Source organism: Gobius niger (genome assembly GCF_951799975.1).
Source record: "Gobius niger genome assembly, chromosome: 18".
Classification (NCBI taxonomy): Eukaryota; Metazoa; Chordata; class Actinopteri; order Gobiiformes; family Gobiidae; genus Gobius; species Gobius niger.
This window is the reverse complement of record NC_136869.1, coordinates 11,007,302-11,027,146: the sequence shown is the minus strand read 5'-3', so window position 1 is coordinate 11,027,146 and position 19,845 is coordinate 11,007,302. Positions and strand designations below refer to the sequence as shown.

The 19,845-nt window shown below is 41.1% G+C and overlaps 1 protein-coding gene across 1 annotated transcript in view; it reads left to right on the top strand.

Moving 5' to 3' along the window:
• col11a1a (collagen, type XI, alpha 1a) overlaps positions 1-19,845 on the top strand; it is a 92,793-nt gene that overhangs the window by 48,312 nt on the left and 24,636 nt on the right. The window contains exons 38-54 of the mRNA XM_079576018.1: positions 218-271; positions 825-932; positions 5,558-5,647; positions 6,589-6,642; positions 7,789-7,896; positions 7,995-8,102; positions 8,252-8,305; positions 8,413-8,466; positions 8,788-8,895; positions 12,963-13,016; positions 13,095-13,148; positions 13,575-13,628; positions 14,178-14,231; positions 16,558-16,665; positions 17,026-17,079; positions 17,158-17,211; positions 18,680-18,733. Coding sequence (XP_079432144.1) covers positions 218-271; positions 825-932; positions 5,558-5,647; positions 6,589-6,642; positions 7,789-7,896; positions 7,995-8,102; positions 8,252-8,305; positions 8,413-8,466; positions 8,788-8,895; positions 12,963-13,016; positions 13,095-13,148; positions 13,575-13,628; positions 14,178-14,231; positions 16,558-16,665; positions 17,026-17,079; positions 17,158-17,211; positions 18,680-18,733 — 1,224 coding nt within the window. The remainder of the gene's footprint in view (positions 1-217; positions 272-824; positions 933-5,557; positions 5,648-6,588; positions 6,643-7,788; positions 7,897-7,994; positions 8,103-8,251; positions 8,306-8,412; positions 8,467-8,787; positions 8,896-12,962; positions 13,017-13,094; positions 13,149-13,574; positions 13,629-14,177; positions 14,232-16,557; positions 16,666-17,025; positions 17,080-17,157; positions 17,212-18,679; positions 18,734-19,845) is intronic.

Sequence of the window (19,845 nt, the reverse complement as noted above, 5' to 3'; positions counted from 1 at the left end):
TCTGTCCGTCTCTTAGTTTTACTGTCTGTGTTTGAGAAAGGGAGCCTCGCTTCTTTCTGCTAAGTCATATCCGTAGGGCTTTCACAACTGAGAACTTTGCCAAGAAGAGGAGAATTACAAACTATTGTACCATGGCTCAACCTTTTTTTTTTTTCTGCTTTTGAGAATAAATTATTAGATTGTATTGTTTATGCTATATTCTGTAATCCTCTTTCAGGGTTTCCAAGGAAAGACTGGTCCGCCTGGTCCTGGAGGTGTAGTCGGGCCGCAGGTAAGGAATATCTTTTAATGAATGCACATTGATTAGATGGAGATCAAGTCAATAGACCATGATATCAAATGGATGCACAGCTTATTGTTGTGTTGGACCTTGAAAAATCTTTTAATGGCTAAGATCAAAACAGTACAAGCTGCCTCTTGTATACAAATACCTTTGGAGACTTTCATGCAGCTCATTTAGTGCATTATACCCTTTACAAACTTCACAGTCGGTAGTCTGTTGTTTACGGCTGGTGTGCATATGGCAACAGTCGTACCTGATGTTGTTCTATCCCAAGCACCATGGGTTTGATACCCGGCTCAAATAGTTTGCTGAATGTCTCTCCCACCTCTTTACAGCCTTTTCTCTGAACTTTGCCATCAAATAGAGCCTACAGGCCAAAAAAACGATATATACTTTTTTTCTCTCATTGCTTGTTAAAAAGGATATTTTACTACTGTATATAGCGCTAGAGCTACCGTTTTTATTAGAAATGACCTGATGGACGACTTTTCTGAGGCACTTATGTCAAAATAAATACAGCTCCACTTCTTGGTGTTTTTAGGGACCCACTGGAGAGACAGGTCCTGTGGGTGAAAGAGGCCACCCTGGACCTCCCGGACCACCTGGAGAGCAGGGTCTTCCCGGAGCTGGAGGAAAAGAGGGCGCCAAGGTACAGTTAAATTACATTGAAAGGTCTCCGATCATGAGTTTTGGAGCTTTAACCATGTTGTGTATGTTTCACTCAAAACTACTTGAACTAGCATTTCTTTTTGAGTAACCCTGTTTCCTATGGTTATTTGTTCGTGTTTGCTTCGTGTTTTGGACTCCTGAACTGTCCTTCACATTGTCAAAGTCATTACTGGACCCGTTCATTGCAGTTCTGTGCTCAAAGTGTGTTTTTTCATTATGGCACCATTGCTTTGCTCGCTTACCACGAGCTCCAAACCTTGTTCTTTTCATTTTTTTGTTTTTGATTCTCACTGCGGCCTCCAGTGAGCGCTCAAGGCTAATTCAAAATCCAGACCAAGGCAGTCGTCGTATATAAACTGTCCGTATATAGACATTACTTTAAGTTATACGACTTAAAACATCAATACTGAGGAGCTCACAAGAATATTTATAAGTCACAATTCTGCTTGATGTGTTCACTGTAAGGTACCAAGATGCTGATTTCTTTTTCCCTGTTGTTGCTCAAATTTAATTTCCAACGCATTGATTTCTCAGGGCAAGACTCGGTTCAAAGCAGATTTAGAAAGTAATTTGTTTAAAGATTGAGATGTGAGTCGGGCTGAGTGCAGCTTGAATTGAGGAAAGAGAGATTATTGAAGTGGACTGCAAATTGAATTTATGCAGCCCCAATTATAGTTCATGATTTAATAGTGCCGATTGCCGAATGACGCAGCTGCATCGCCGCGCGGTTACATTTCTGGAGGGCACTCGCTCAAAATTACTCGAATACTGAAATATTGTTGGTGACAAATTAATTCTGGATTAAAACCCATTTCTCCTTGTACTTTTTACTCAACAAGATTTTTAACCTCGGCCAAGTGCTTCTGCTGTTTTTTTGTTTTTTTGCTGGATTGCATGAAGTATGTTTAATACATTTGCCCTCTAGCATTGTACAAAGCTAAGATACCAAGCCAAGTATTAGTTCCAGTTCCACCTAAACTTTTTAGAATAGTTTGAGTAATGTTTGGCATATAGCACAATAGTTTATGAGAAATGTATATGTTAAATAACAGGACAGCAGATAAGTCACAGAAAACGTTTGGTAGAGGAAGTTTGGTGGAATGGTTTTAGTAAGAAGTCTGAACCTAAGACTTAAATCCACGGCACTGACCCTAGTTATTGTTGCTTTGTAGCATTTACAGTTGGTTTGGGGAGTATGCACCTTTATTTATGCTAGCTACATTACATGAGGTACATTTCATTTAGAGGGAATAAAGCACCTTAAAGAAGAACTATAACTTGTTTACCTTAATAAATCCTTTTCGTAGTCTCTCTGGGGGTAATACAAGTGTTAATGGGATGATTGGGGGGTCTTTCATCTCCCCTGGTGTCTCTGGCCAGTAAACCACAATTACAACTTTCCTGCCTCCGGGTCAGAGCCACCAATACACACTAATGGAATCACGAAGATGAAGCTAACAGGCTAACGGGCAAAGCTAACTGTGGGCTAGCACCACTTAAACAGTATTTACAGCCAAGTTTGAGTGAAAAAAAAATATCTTCATTGTGTAATTGGATGTACAATATCCCTCTCTCTCTTTGTGTTTTCTGTCAGCGTAGTATTTACTCTCACGGGCAATTAATGAGTAAAAACCCCAACATGCTACGACACTTGCAGTGGTGCTCATGGCCTCTAGGGGTATGAGTTACTTAGTTCTGCTTTAACCTTAGATTCAGATATACTTTATTGCCCTCCTAAGTGAAAATGTATCTTTGGTTCATCATCACAGTCACAAAATCCCAGCAAATCCCAACAAATCAAGACAGGTGGGAATAATAAATGGCATAGACAATAATGGGTTAGTTAGGGATAAAAACAAGTCAGTGATAAAAAACTCTTTTTATGTGAAGCATACGCCACCAGCGCTTGTTCAGTCGTCTGATTGCATTGGGCACAAATAAGCCCCTAGACGTTTTCTTTGTAGATAAAGGCACTCTGTGAAAAGATGTTCCAAGTCTCTGACAATGGATTTGGCTTTTATATGCGTAGATGTCTGGTTAAGAGCATAAAGTGAATTCTCTTGTCAACCAATCCCCTTTTTATTTGCCACTGTGACACCCAAACCACGCAGTGATATTATAAAAAAAACAAATTCACTTGTTCCCCGCGTTAAACAAAAGTCTGGGCTTTGTTTTCTTCACCCTCGTCTCATCAGAAACAACTGAGTCAGAAATACGACAATGAGCTGATGTGTTGTTTTGTATAAACCCTTCTCCCTCTGGAATCATTCAAACAAGCTAGTGTTAGCTAGCTGAAGCGTGTCTGTCATTTAGCTGTGTATACCTCTTTATGTTGGAAAAAATAAAGGAAAAGGAGAGAATGAATTCAGCTCATTGATCTAGTTTATTACATATTTACATTTTTCTAAGGTAACCAAGCTTCTAAAATGTATCTGCGAAAACCATCTCCTGGACTGCTGCATTGTGGAGTCAGTATGTGCTGCATGCTTGAGCCATTTATATACATCAATGTAAACTTTGTGCATTGATTGAATCAGCCTATACTCGTATTTCTCTAGTTCTTTTTTACCACAACAGCCGAAGATACAGTAGCTGAGAGGCAGGCGGCGTCCGGCTAAATTTCCTCCCCTCAGTCCTCTTCGGTCGCCAATTGAGTGCCCATTAGGAGGAGACAGCAGCCATTTTGCAGAAGTATGGCCCGCTCCGAAGCCGGCCTCCCCCTCTGCCGTGCCCCCCAACGCTTTCATTTTCTCCCATCTCCCGCAAGCAGACAGTTTAATCAAGAGCGTCAGCTGGGCACAAACCTTCAGCACTCGCAGCCCCACACATTGCCTCGCCCGCTCTCTCCGCCCTGCCCTCTATACATCAGTATGCCAGGGACACTTTGCTTTACTTCGCGGAGGGGCTTGGCACCGCTGCCCAAATCCTCTTACAGGGCTCTCAGACAAGCCTTCCCACACTCCTTTCTGCCTCCTGTTTGCAGATAAAGTCAGTCTGCCAATAAGAGAGAGAGAGAGAGAAAAAAAAACGACACAACTAACTTTTTCTTTAGTAAAATGTCCTTGTTTGGAAATGTGCTTTAACAAATAAATCACTGAAAAGGTGCCAAGAGACTCCCGGCCGTTTGCACTATTGCTTTACGTTAAAAAAGATAAAGAAAGTTTGGTCTCGGGATAAGGTTAAGAGGAAAGTGAATCAGTAATTTTCGACCTTGGCTTGAAAAGTTGTTCACGGAGCATTGTATTGAACTGTGCAATATATCAGAGGAGACATCGGTGGCTCAGTTTAATATATTGGTGAATAAAATTACAGCTTTTCGTGCAATGAACTTTTCAATGTATACAAATTATATGATTTTATTTTACTGATGCAGGTTGCACATACATTTTTTGTTAACGTCGAAATACTCAAGACAGAGTAAATTGGATTAAACACAAACATTTTACTCATTTCGAGAATTGTTGCTGGTGAAAATTACCTAAAAAAACTTTGCTGGGAGTGGGACAGCTCATCTTAAAGGTGATGTTGCTGCTTATTGACTACAGGCAGCCAAACACAATGTCTAATGCATTACATACTCTTCCTAGTCTTCTATCTTTCGATAACTCATTGCAAAAATAGCATTGGGGTTGTAATTTGAAGCTTAGTTCATGACCCTGGATTGTCCCTCACTGTGGTTTTAATACAATCCACACCATTCAAAATCATATGCAGCTCCAGTGTGAAAATATCTTCTGTTTATTCATAATTTGCATATTCATTGTTGCATCACCTGCTTGCCTTCATGTCCTTCATTTAGCTGCCGACAGCAAAACAAAATGCTCTTTAGCATTCATGACCACTGGGGTCATTAATATGAACAACAGTTGTGTCACAAGAGTATAATTCGAGTCAAATGGAGGCAAGGATTATTACAATACATTAAAATTGCATTTTTTTGTTGTTGTCATTGAACGCTTTTCTGAGTAGATGACTTTTGTAGTCTAAACATTTTTCATAATGTGTGTAAAGAAAGGTGCAGATTCCACAAGAAAGGTCATCTGATTGAAAGGCTGAGTAAAAACACGGCTAGATAGTGGATTATTTGCTCAAGGGAAGTGAAGTCATTAAGTCTTTGTTCTCATTTTTATACAAGGGATCAAGGTATAGCGCATTTTCCCTATAGCAACATTTTAATTTTTAAGTGCCTTTAATGTTTCTACATCACCTTCATGAATTGAATGTGATTTCTGTCGAGGCGAAACAGCTGAGGTATTCGTCACATTTATCGAAGCAATTCCTTTTCTCATACCAAGTTATGAACAAGTTGAAAACAACCTGAAGCATTTTGTTTCATTTCGTAAAGCATGAGAAAACTAAAGTGATTTTTTCTGTGTTGAAATAACATCCAAAACTTTGGTCCCATTTGTGCTCAAGTACGTACTGTCAAATCAGATTCAATCAAGATTCAAAACCTTCAATCTTCGCCCGCTGGAAAAGACAGTTGAAGATCCGTTTGCTATTATGTCATGATGTGGTAGAATTGCATTGAAAACGTGACATTTTGCTTGTTATTGACTGTTTTCTATGATAATAAGGATTACACCTGCATCTTGTTGTGCACAGGGAGACCCAGGCCCCCAGGGAGCAACTGGCAAAGACGGTCCCCCCGGTCTGAGAGGCTTCCCCGGAGAGAGAGGTCTACCGGGCGCCCTGGTAAGCACACTCCCCCATCGCCGCCTACTCCTGCCCACCTGCGCCCATTCATCACGGCCTTTCTTTACGCATGTTTGTTAGTGCGAAGTGACAGAACAATGGCACATAACAAATGAACCCAGAGCCCATCCAAAGCCATTCACTTCATTAGAGGCACCCATCCAGAATTCTCTCTCAGCAATCAATCTGCACCAAAGGAAATCCAGCGCGACGTCTCACAAATGGCCAGGCGTGCGCTCGCATTGCCGGCATTGACAATACGGTTTCACCTGCCGCAATGCATCATGGTCCTACCATCAAAGAAGAGGCGTCTACTTTTAAATGTCTAAATCATAGAGTGTTCTAAAGCACTGCTCAAAAGTAGTGTTTGACTTTATACGGGGGGTTTCATGACCAATACTGATGTTTAGAGAAGAAAATGTGACTTTTGACTTGTAAAGTTCTGTATACTTTTCAAAAGGAGCATCCACATAATATTTGAATTATTAATGGCAGCTGTTGGCCATTAGTCTGACGTTTGGAAAAGTGGATTTCACAGATTATTTGCAACCCATTTTGCATTTCTCAAGGTCAGCGGGACTCTGCGGGCCGCCACGTGCCCGATTGTTTTCCGCCAATGTGATTTACCAGCCAGCACACAGACTCATTACCCACACTGCAATGTTTTCTTCGGGAGAGCGGTGGAAAGCGGATCCCTGACACGAAGCGAGGGAACGTAGAGGGATTTAGCACGCGATCCCACATCTGCTGCGCGTATTGCAACACATACAGTGAGATAGTGAGAAAAAAATCCTAAAGTTCCGCTTGTCTCTGAGATATGTTTTTTTCCCTTTGAGTTCGAAGTCCAAACATCCATCTTGTGTATTGCTGAGATTGAGTCAAATGTCCAGCCTGCTGTGAAGTCTTTTGAATCATATCTATTCTTCTTCATTGTTCCCTAGGGTCCTGCTGGTCTAAAAGGAGGAGAGGGTCCCCAAGGTCCACCTGGCCCTGTGGTAAGCACTCATCAATCAAGTTCAGGCATCACCGAGCTTACAGTACAGGGTTCATATTGACTCAGTGAAGTTGCAATGTTCTTCACTGCAATCAAAAAAACACAAAAATGAAATATTTGCACACACGTATCATTAAAGTTGCTTTTTGTAGATTATTTAAAATGGCTAGTATTTTGAAATGTTAGTGCGTACAATCAAAAGTATTAACGTTATTCTATAATTAATTGCAGAGGCATTTTCACAATGCTGGAGGCCTTGAAAGGCGCTGTTAGATGAATTTCACATAAAAGAGAATATGTCATAATGAATTTAAGAAGAACAAAAGTTAAATACACTTTTTATATGGTTTGAAATAAAAGTATTATTTTCAAAGGCAGCCCCGGGCTTTAAAGATATTATCTCTAAGGCAGATAGGTAATTTTGTAAGCCTGTGTAATGAGACCATTAGTGTTACATCATTATTGCCTGCGTGTTTTGATGGGGATCAGCAGATTGGTGTCATCTCGCTGCACACACAGATTTGTCACTGGAGCGTTCAAGTGCCGCGGTAGCTCACTATCACAGTTGTTTGCTCCAGTGGTCTATGAAACAAACAAAACTTATCAAACCGCACAGCAAACACATCCAATATGGCTCACACTTTCAGGATCAGACTCTCACAATTTTTCCCTCTTATATTGAGGATCTTTGGATTTTGCTCAAATCCCTGTCTCCTATTCTTTACTCAGAGCCGTAGTGTCACTCTCTCTTATGAGTAATGGATTTATGTGAGTTCAGTTCTTGTATTGGAGTCCTATTACAAATAATGCATTTTCATCAGAGGATCCTGAAAGCAGCAGCATGGCGGCCGGTTCCTGTCGGCGGATAATACCCGGAGCTTTCAAGTATCCGAGCTGTATATTAGAACTTAAAAGCCACCTGTTTCAGTGTTTGTGCTGTTTTCACACTATTCCTCTCAGAAAGGGCTTGTGTCTGATCCATTAGCCGTGCCACTCTGGCGCATCTGGCTTTGTAGATGTCTTAATGTGAATGCTTGTTGTTAGAATACACACTAGGAGCGGCGTTTATACGGCGTCGTACATACAGCGTTTTGTCCTCTCATGGCTCCTGTTTTTTTTACTTATTTATTTTCTTAAATCCTGTTAGGGCTCCCCTGGTGAGAGAGGCAGTGCTGGCACGGCTGGACCAATTGGTTTGTCCGGTCGACCTGGCCCTCAAGGTCCCCCGGGTCCCGCTGGAGAGAAAGGTGCACCTGTGAGTAGTTTTTCTCAGACTCCAAACGTAATAATGCTTACCCTTGATCTGTTGTTTCTATTTCTAAACTGGTCTGAAATATCACCTGTGTGTTTTAGGGAGAGAAAGGACCTCAAGGTCCAGCTGGTCGCGATGGAGTCCAGGGTCCGGTCGGTCTTCCGGGTCCCGCGGGGCCACAGGGTCCACCCGGAGAGGACGGTGACAAGGTAAATTAATCTATTGCTTATATCATGGTTATTCGCTTGGTAACACAGCTCTTCAGGTTTGTGTTGCCGTAGCAGTGAAGACACTTTGGTTAATTTAAGTATTCAAGTTCAATATTGTTAGTAATAATCCAATATATATATCTTTTTAGGGAGAGGTCGGGGAACCTGGACAGAAGGGAAGCAAAGCCGACAAAGGCGAGCAGGTGAGTGAACACACAAAACATTTACCAGCAAAGTCACATTTTTACAGCACACGGTGTGGACATTTTGCTATTTTTTTTGTCACCGACTTGTTTCTGTTGTCGTTAAGGGTCCTCCTGGTCCACCCGGTCTCCAAGGTCCAATTGGTGCCCCCGGTCCTGCTGTAAGTGTCTCGCTTGTTGTATTCCTCATCAATAAAACTTTATTGGACTGTGTCGATTGATCATAAACTGAGGAGAAAAACTAAAAGCAACTGAAGCTAACAAGCCGCTGTTTTCTGAAAAGACTGATGACATAAGGCAAAAACTTTGTTCTTTGAGCATTTTGTTTCACTGTGTATTTGTTCAAGAGGCTCTTTCATTTGTATGTATTCAGTCTCATGAAAAAAAAAGACACAAAATTAGGTTGCTACAAAGTGGTCACAGAATATCCATATCCATATGGGAAAGATGCAGTATAAATACATGTCTGTGTCTGTTCTCAGGGAGCTGATGGAGAGCCTGGTCCCAGAGGTCAGCAGGGTATGTTCGGGCAGAAAGGAGACGAAGGCTCCCGTGGTTTCCCTGGTCCTCCTGGTCCCATCGGTCTGCAGGTCAGTGTCTTTATAGAATTCAGGACCGAATGTTGTAAATTCAGATAATTACCATAACAATGTACCATTATAGGGGTATTCGTAAACATTGTTCACATATTAACAGTAGCTAAAAATAAAGGTTCAAATTTTACCGGCTTTGATCAGATAATCTCAAATTCTATACACTACATGTACAAAAACTTTATAAGAGCAATAGACAGATGCAGATGATATGCTTACAGAGCAGCGTGATGATTTGCAATTTGAATAGTCGCCAAAGGATTACATTACTTTACTAAAATAACTGGAAAGGCCCTAATAAGTTCTATCCATAAGGTCTTACCATGTAGTGATGTGGTCAACCCCTAGGCTTGAAACGCACACATTAAGTATATTCTTATCCATACATTTCACTTAAAGTATGATATGTTTAGTTGTGTGTGAATGTGCAGTTTTATGAGGTAAATGTATAATTAGCATGCTTTGATGCAGCCTATAGCTCTCATGACTTTCCTCACAGCTCCACATGTGTGCACAGCGGTAGTGTCAGGGCCCAAACACATGCACAACATTTGAAAATGATGCAGCAGCGAGAAGCAAGGCACAGATAAAATAGCAAGGCAAGAGCTTCTTACTAGCCTGACGAGCGAGCAGCTTCACGCTGTGTCACATAGGCTGCTCCTGGGCCACTTTGGTTCCAAGCTCTCGTTTAGTTTGACAGAAAGAGTTGTCCATGACGTGGTGAAAGAAAAGCCTTGTGAAAGTCCATGAGCGATTTCAAAGGTGTCCTCAGCGGCTCAGTAACAAAACAAAACAACCAGCGCCATTTCTCCAGAGTGAAGCCGCGATCACCCCCGTATGAGTGACAGCCAACTGCAGAGCGGCTCATGTGCCGCCTTTATAATGTGTGCGAATTTGGGTTGGGTCGGTAAAGTTAGACCCATTTTAATTGGGTTGGGTTGGGACGGGTCAGGAAAAAAAGCATTAGAAGTTCATATTGTTGTCTTCTCTCTATTTAAAAGCATGCAATGTATTTACATCTTAAATCTAATCATAGTCACAGTACAGGACTAATCAGTTAACATCAAGCGACCTTGAGTCAAAGCATCGAAGTAGTTATAATATTGTTTTGATATAAATATTTGTACGATTTGTTTCCATTATAATTCAATTGCTCTGCATTTGACCTGTGAAACAATAAAACAGTACGAGCTGTTCACTTTGCTAACTCCAGGCGCAGATGTATAGATTGTACGAGGTGTCACTGAGTCCATGGAACAAATATGTTCTGCTGATGCTCTGTTGTGATTCAGTTTCCTTTGGATATCTGCAAATCCCAGGAAGCTTTAGCTGTGCACTGATTGTTATCCCCTTTTCTTTGTGCTGGCGAGGCAGTGGCTTTCACAGCAGATGGAGTTTTGAGGCGCGGACGAACCCAGAGCTTTACAAGCAATTTTTAGGCGGGAAACAAGTAACTCGGTGTCCAAGACGTCACTATTCACAGTTTCTTTCTCACTGAGTTGATCTCAAATTTACGCTGTTGCATCTTTTCTGTATGTTCATGTCAGTTCCGTGTTGTTATTGTCCATTCCCCTATTGAATCCCGCATGCTCCAAACAAAGGGACAGAATGAAAGCTTGTCCCCTTCTTACATCGCCCATGAACCAATCACAATTCTAACTAGACCTAATGGCCTTTTGTTGCCTCCTAATTATCTAATAAGCCGGGCCGTTTCTGCACAGTGGCCCATTTGTTTGTAATTATGTGTTTTAATAGTAATCAGCTTCCCTCAAGTCAAACATGTCGGTAGGGTCGGGTCATTGTCCTGATGAAATTATACGTAGCCCGCTGCTCGTCATCCCAAGGTGCTATCCCATCTCGACGGGATAGAGCTCGATGGGCTTTTAATTGGGTGTAATTCACTTCCCATTGCGATTCCATTACTTGTGTGGACCGACCGGCGAGGATAGTCAGTCTGTCATTGAGCACATTCACCACGGAGCATAATTAGCCCCGGCGCTAACGATCTCAGGCTGGAGGAGACCTTTACACAGATGAGATTTCTCAGCGAGGGATGAACTGGAGGGTGGATGCGCAAACACACTTTGGAAATGCAGGCAAATGGCGGACGAGCACTAAGGCTTGTTGGATCAGTTTAACTGACAGGCCGTCGTAAATGGTGCGAAAACTAGTTTGAAGAATCCTACAGATGTCATTCTCCTTGCATGTGTTTTAACCCTTTACAGGGCACTCATTGAAATGCTTTGAAATAAATCATTTAAAATTAAGAGTGTTAATTTTCATCATCATGCAGAAAATCAATGTGAGCGAAGTTACCGTATTTGGTTCTTTGCCCTTTTATGGGTAAAAAAAATATACAAAGGTTTATATATAAAAAGTACTTTCAGGTCTCAGGGGGTGCTGGTATTCAGGAGACAATGTATTTTGTGATATTGATGTTTGAATGATCACACCTGTCATAGGCAAGAGTTTTTGTAATGTGACTGTGCTTTACCTGCAGTGGGCGGGGTCAGTCACCTCCAGAACTAAAATAACCTTTGGCAACATAAATACATATTCCTAGGGTTTATTGGTTCCTTTGTCACGAAATTACTATAAGTATGAATAATAGGTGCAATGGGCATGTCCAAATATGGCGTAAACAGGGCGTATGATCAAATATGGTGCCTGCCTTTTTCATGCTGTAATTTCACTCATTTCACTGTGTCCTCCAAAACCAACACATGTATCATCACTTAGCACAATTATTCACCAATAAAATGTGTGAGTTATCAACTAACCATGGTTAGTTTTCAAATTATTTAAAGAAATGTACCATGAATTTAGCCAGACGTGTGTCTTTTTCAGACTTCAGAGAAAACAGGAAGTTGATAAGTCTCTGCTGATTGGTCAAATGACACAGTAGTGGGATCTATAATGTAGGGTGATCTCTTCTGATTGGCTGAGTGAGGACATGCTTCTTTACCTTACTGATGTGCAGCAGGGAGGCCATATGTAAAGTGTGTGGAAAAATCATTAACAAGTGAATTTCTCCATTGTGAGACCAATAAAAGCTAATCTTATCTTATCTTATCGTACTACAATGTAAACACACTGTATATCTTGAAGAAAAAAGATGAGAAGGTTCTCCTAGCCCAGAGACCCGACCCCCGAGGACAAGTGGAATGCAGCATTTAACCTCACAGTGATGAAACCCCGACTGTATTTTCATCAGACACAGACACTGAAAGAGCAGCAATTTAATCGGAACAATCAATCGTCCAAATGTCAGGGGTGAAACAAGTTCAAGTTCCTCGATGCCTCGCACCTTTAGAGAGCATAATTCAGCTAAACCTCAAAGAACTGCAAAAAGTTAAGACTAATCATCTCTGACTCACACATTTGCGAAGGCGCATAAAAGAACTCAATCCATTCTTGCCAAGAAACGATACATAATATATGCTATATATATTAATCCCAAAGAAACTTTCCATGACATTTAAAAAGTTATATTTCAATATGGATTATTGATTTAATGTTTGTTGTTGTTCGTAAAGCTTCAGCTCCCCCTGACAAATCAAATACCAACATTTTGTCATCAAGATAATAGGCAGTCAGTTCTATTTCTTTCTTCCAATTTTGTCCAAAATGCTCACGGAACCAGAATAGAATAGATGATTACTGGCAGTGACTAGCTTTAGAATACATAACACTATAAGCCTACAGCTTTCTGGTGTTGCTTTGAGACTCACCCTCAACGCAACCCAATCTAATGCACCACCAAGTGCTCTAGCCGCTTGTATTATACTGAATATATTCATTTACTAATCACAGCAGGGCGCATTTGAAACATGAAATCAGGGGATTAATTATTTCTTTAGCCCAGGGTATGTTTAATATTTCACTACACCGCTACATGTTGCAAATGAAATCTATTAAGAGTCGAGGGAGAACAGCTGCTGTAAATACAGTTAGCCGCGCACACACATTTAAATGATTAAGGAAGTGTGGCTTATTCATGCAGCTGCCACTTGCACTTGATTGTCTTCTGATTACTTACTTAGCTGCTTCTTCTTGTGTTTTAGGGTCTTCCTGGACCTCCTGGTGAGAAGGGAGAGAACGGTGACGTCGGTCCAATGGTAAGACACACATCCGATAAAGGAAATCCCGGATTCTTTATTTGATCTTCGATTTAACAAAACCGTTCTCGTGCGCAGGGTCCTCCTGGTCCACCTGGTCCCAGAGGTCCTCAGGGTCCCAGCGGAGCCGATGTAAGTATGCTTTAAGTTTGCATCTTCCTAGAGGCCTATTCATGTTCACTATCATTCCTCTGAAAGGACTCGAAGCTTCAAACTAACACTAGCTAGCTGCATAATACACACAAGGATTTTGAACCGGTAAAACTGGCTTTACTCTCCCAACAAAAGATTATTTGACAATTATTTGCAGCAAGCTTTTAGGAATATTAATCTTTTCAATTGTTCTGCAATGTGAATCCAAATAGTTTCCGCTCTGCACTATTATTTGGATGTTATTCAATATAAACTTGTCGTCAGTTCAAGTCAACACAAACTTGATTGCAACTACATTAAGCTATCACAAAACTTTTCTCTATACGCTGCTGTTTACCATAAAATATATTATCCAAGGTTGGCTGATAATGACCTCTTGTTTCTCTTGTTTTGTTCCTGCCGTAGGGTCCTCAAGGTCCTCCTGGCGGTGTGGGCCCGATGGGATCCGTGGGTGAGAAGGTAGGTCTCCGCTCGGGGCACTTCCGACTTGCATCTGTCCGCGCAGCGTGAGGCCGTTGTGATGGAGGCCGATGCTTCACTGCTCCTGGCCCTGTCCAGAGCTGCCACCCGCTGTCACTGCCTTCCCCCTCGTCAAACACGTTCAAGCTGGGTGAACGCTAGACACTGTTAGAGTCAATTTTACCCACACTTTCAACCGGATTTCAGAGCCATTTGGCAAAACGCTCCACAATAAATAGTTAATGTTTTACTGCAGCTGTTAAAGCGAGCCAGCATGATGGAGAATGAAGGGCTGCCAACACTTCAAGAGGGCACTCGCGATGCAGTAACCTTCAATAATTTTGGCAATCAGACACTATTAGAAAGGCATTTGGACTCGGCTGAAAAACTGCAGTTTATTTTGTCATTTAGCTTAATGATGAATCTGCCAAATAAACCATTGAAAAGTTTCACTCTGTGTCACATCAGAAAAGGGCGTCTGAACCAAAGTGTGTCATTCTTATTGATTGTTGAAAGTTTTTTTCTCTCTCTCTCTCTCTCTCTCTGCAGGGTGAACAAGGTGAAGCTGGAAACCCAGGACCTTCAGGAGAGCCAGGAACGGGGGTAAGTGAAATGATCAGCTTAAATGTGCGTCTGAAAATGCTATGTTTTATACTTCTTACTATCAATATACATAGCTTTATGTCATTGCGAGTGTTGCTGATGCTGTAAAATGTGCCTTAAGTAATGCCCTTTTTCAACCCATAAATACAGAAGCAGTAAAACACAGCGTGAGGTTCACAACATTAACATCATTTTTATGCTCAGCACGACTTCCTACCACTGCAGAACATATTCAGACTTTTCCCAAGCTCTTAAGCTAAAGGTGCAATGAGGATTCTACAGATTCTATCAAATGTCAAATTGATGAACCAAGTTAAATTAGTAGCTGCGTACTAGTGAGTATAACTGTTTTATTGGCCGCCTCTCCTCAGACGTGGCTCGTAACTTTGGTGGGGGGCGGGACTTGAGCAGCTAGTTTCCATGGAGATGTTGCTTTGACCACAGGTAGCCGAGCATCAGCTGCAAACACACACACATTAGGTTCTGGTGGGGTCTAGCTGAGCATCAGAAGCACGTTTGTGTCACTGGCATGTGAGCGTATTGTGGCGTAAGCACATATACTGTAAACCTAGGATGTTCCGCAGTGTGGCTTTGGAACTTGCATACTTTCCCTGTCTCTTTTTCATTTCACAACCAAGCATATTCATAAATCCACGCGTGCCTTAGAGTTATGTACATTCTGATTACCTTGTTTTGACTTTTGCCTCACACTGATCATTAGTGGCCTTTTTCCTCGATAATTATAATTAAGGGTCCCCTCAGATCGAGGAGATTGCCCTTCTCTAATGCAGAGTGGTTACCAGCATTCAAATGTCCTTTGTCTGGTCCCTGTCTACTCACTGGCGTCATTAACATGCACAAAGTTGATGAGCAGCAAAGTCTCCCAGAAAAAAGAAAGAGCTCCTGCTAACTCTCTCTTCGTGTTTTCATTTCAGTGCGAGAAATATTGATGTAAAACGTTCATATTTGGCACACCGCAACCTCTAATTCAATTTGTCAAGTAAAATTAATACTTCATCAAATTCAATTTCGCTTCAAGTGAAATGTCAGCTTTGTAATTACATAATGATGATTTTCGGAATATAGTATAAAACTGGATATCATTATGAAGTTTTAAATTAAAAGTGCTTGCAGCTCAGTAAAGCACTTTACCGTAATAAATCACATTGGATTATATTTGATTTGATAATAAACGCAGTGATGTTTCTGTACTGAGAGGAGGGCTGTACAGAGACATCAATAGTTAATTTGAGTTTGTGGAGTAGAATAAGATGTGAGGAGTTTGCACCAAAAACAATGCGATGAAATCAATTGTGTGTCTGTCAAAATCATCAAATTAAATTACTGTACATAACAAAGAAATTGCATTTTGGGAAATTCATGTTACACAAAGGGAATATATATGGTAAAGAAAAGATCAATCAGGACTCACTCTGGAGCCCTGATTGATGACAGAATGGAAAAAAAAATTATAATTAATTTTAACTAATCAACATGATTGAAATGAGAAAAAAAATAATTGGTTCAACTCATTGCTTTGCTTGCACTGGCTCGATGAGTCAGATCCTCGTCATATACCAGAGCCCAATGTTACATCTATGGAAGAGTTATTGTTTTGCATAATAACGCTGGCTATATACAGAGTATAAACATATACATACATACACAGAGTTTCTGCAAACTTAGTTCAACTTGAGTCTTGTTTTGGTGCTGATGTAGTGTTGTTTTAAGTCTTCTTTTGACACAATTTGCTGATTAACTAGTTACTTACAATTTGGTTACAATGGTTTAGTGAAAAATCGCAATAATATTGTATATCCCATATGTTCAGCCCAAGTGTGAAATGTGCTTTACAAATAAAGTCCTTTCCTATACTGTGTTATTCTAATAGATTCATAAATTAAATGGTATTGAGTCAAATGATGATATTTATGTTATTTTGTAGTTGTAGAAGATGAAAAGAAATAGCAGACAGCATAGATGGTGAATGTACTGTTAATGTATCGACATTGAACGTGTTTTTAGGATGAATCAGGGACATTTTTTCAGTGGTACGCCTTCATTCTGTCCTCCACCTAAATGTAAAGCAGAGATGCAGCAGATAAACAGCACAAAATGTTAGTGTGGAGCCCTGGGTTCAGTTCAAATTACTCTGTACAGTCCCCATTGTCACTCCCTGTAGAGCAGCCTGCCTTTCTTATTTCACACTTACTTTCCCCGGCACACTCTCCAGAGGCTAGTGCTTACTGCCTGTTCACTTTGCTGTCTACTTCCCCGCGGTACCCATTTTAACGCTAATACCCACACCTCCCTCCTCCTTCCACAGGGACCCAAAGGTGAGAGAGGCGAGAAGGGAGAAGCCGGCCCCCCTGGAGCCGCCGGTCCCGCTGGCGCTAAGGGACCCCCCGGGGACGACGGTCCAAAGGGTAACCCCGTAAGTCAAGCTAATACTGTTTTCTGGCACTCAGTCACAGCTGTAGCTCAAATATGGAAAAGGTAATAGCCCCCATCAGCCGGCTTAGAGGCAGTCATTTTTATTCGTGGACATGCCGAATAGTAAAAGTCCCGTTTTATTGATGGAAATTATACTTTATGCCCCGCGCTAATGACGTACGGTGACACATTTCCCGATAGATTAGCAACACTATTATTAAGCCCATTATATTAGGCACCTCGGGGAAGCTAGGTATGGGAAGCTGAGTGAATTACTAAGCGCGTACTTAATCTATGTCCCAAAGGCAAAGGAAATCCCAGCCTAAGCTTTTATTAATTGCTTTATTTTTCTATTCGAAAGGGTCCTGTTGGCTTCCCTGGAGACCCCGGCCCTCCTGGAGAGCCCGGTGTTGCTGTAAGTACGATGCCGGTGACAATGTTTGTGTTGCATTCCAAATGATCGTATTTAACCGGGATTATCGCTTTGTGAAAGGGCACGGACGGAGAGGCCGGTGAGAAGGGAGAGGATGGAGAATCCGGACAACCAGTGAGTTCTTTTAGGTTTTTCCACACACACTAAAACACTTGTCTTCAAATTGTGCATTTTATTAGGTATGTACATTGTTCTTTTTACAAACAAGGTAAGCACACATGATTTCAATTCCATTGTACCCCTTTCAGTGACCCATCATTTCCTGTTTTTTTTGTTTGTTTTTTGACAACGTTTTAGTCATTTAACCTCTTAACACCCGCCATAACTGAGCGCATTTCTCCAGTTCGGTATCACCTGAATCTTAAAAGCTTTATGACCGGAGAACTTACAGCCTCTTGGCCAGTGTGACGCCTCAATTGAAAGCTAAGGCCTACAAAGCTTTTTTGTCGCCACATTTATGTCACATTTTTGCTTTTTCATTGCTTTTTTTTCATTGCTTTTCTGTATGGGTTTTTGTCACATTTTTGTTGCTCTTTTTGTCACTTTTTGGTCATTTTTTGTCCTGTTTTTTATTGTGTTGTCGTTGCTTTTCCGGCACATCGGGGTTTTTTAACGCTTTTTCATCACTTTTTCATCACTTTTTCATCACTTTTTAGCCATGTTTTTGTCACTTTTTGGTCACTGTTTTTCTTTTTCATCCACATTTTTGTCTATATTTTGACAATTTTTTTCATGAAGCTTTTATATTTGGGTAACGATAAACTGGAGAAAATGTGCTTGGTTCAGGTGGGGGTTAAGACATTAAAGGCATGTCTGTAACTAAAATACTTTATTTGAGAATCTGCCGGCAATGTAGACAATATCTGAGACTCTTTTGGATCCCAATCAATCATTTGTGAACAACTCAAATGATATAATGTCCTTTTTTTAGCACTCGCACGTCATATTGAGCCCAGTCACTGCTATGCATTTTTTCTTTTTTCTTTATCACTACTGTACTACGAGAAGCATATCACATTCCAACTTCTAGGACCATTAATTTTATGCAAATGCAAAAAGGCAGTTAGAAGATCTTTTGTAGCATAATTTAATCTATTAATATATTCTGGGACGCCACATTATTATTGTGTGTTTTGCTGCACTGTCCCTTGATATCCTTTTTTTTCGGTCTCTCTGCTTTGTATGCCAAGTGCAGTCCAGCCAAACAACTCTGCACCTCCAGACTGCTGCACTGTGAAATACGTATTTACCTTTTACAAAATGCTACAAAGAGCTTCACTTGCTTGTAATTAACTTCGCAATAACAGATAAAAGTGTCTAAGGAGCACAGTAAGTGTCATCTCGGGCGGCGCGGTGCTTTATCGTACTTAGTTTTTGGCTGCAACGCGAGTCCCTTTCCTGGGGTTACGTATTCCCCAAATGTCAATATTCTTTTCTGTGTTATTGTCTTTTTGGCAGACGCAACGAGGGAGTCATTGAAGCGAGCCGCGTTGTCATTAGAAATCATCGCAGCGCTGGATCATTCTATTCAGATAAACCTTTCAGTGTTTGTAATTATGTTTTATTCACTGTCTGTTTGTAGGGACCGCCAGGACCATCAGGAGAAGCCGGGCCCCCAGGACCCCCTGGAAAGAGAGTAAGTTGTTTGGGAGTTGGTTCAGCTCAGATGCACAGATGGTGTTGTCAATTCTAAATTAATTTAATGGTACAGTGGTATCAAAAATTAAATGAGGCTCACCAGTTTTGCTCACCTTGAAACCTGCTCTAAGCTCTAAGCTTTGTGGTAACTGCACTGTGATTATTTTAATGAGAAAAAGAAACATACTTTTTGTTGATAAAATATTCTTATTGGAATTAATATGTTTTATGATAAGTTACCACATAGTTGATGAGCCGCCATCATTCTTCAGATTTACCACTGCGGGTTTCTGCGGCTGAGCTCCATAAGGGACACAAATGGATGGCAGTCGTGTTGTGGACTTGATCTGACATAGATTTTGAATCTTTACTTCAGTCTTAATTCCAAAACCATCACTGCTTTCATCTCGCTTTTGCTATTTTTCTTTATTTTTTTTTATCCCCGTTATATTTTGCCTGCCAGTCCAGTGCATTAAAGCAGAACTAAGTAACTTGTCTACCTAAATAAATCCTTTTCATAGTCCCTCTGGGGGTAATACAAGTGTTGATGGGATGATTGGGGTGTCTTTCATGTCCCCCTGGTGTCTCTGGCCAGAAAACCACCTTTGCAACTTTCCCTGCCTCCGGGTCAGAGGCGTAATACACACTAATGGAATCACGAAGAAGAAGCTAATAGGCTAACGCCAGCGTAGTATTTACTCTCACGGACAATTAATGAGTAAAACAAAGTGCAACATGCTAGGGGCATGAGTTGTCCAATTCTCTTTCCTCTGTGAGTTGAAATGTTCTCAAATCCTAAGAAATGAAATATGCAGCAGTTTTTTGGTGGCATTAAATATTTGGGCATTAAAAATGGCACTACAAAGCATTTAATTAGGCCCGAGCGGCCTGCCGTCGCAAGGGCCTATTGTAATCGCAATCACAGCGCAGTGCGCGCAGCGCACTGAACCTAAGTGCGCGGAGCGCACAAAAACAGCGCGAAGCGCTGTCCCCATGTCAACCGTAAACTCACCATGTAAAACAGTGACAGCCCACACCAAAGGTGTGGGCCCTTTATACTTATTATTGTATTAAAATGAATGGGGGTATATAGTGTGAATGGGGGTATAT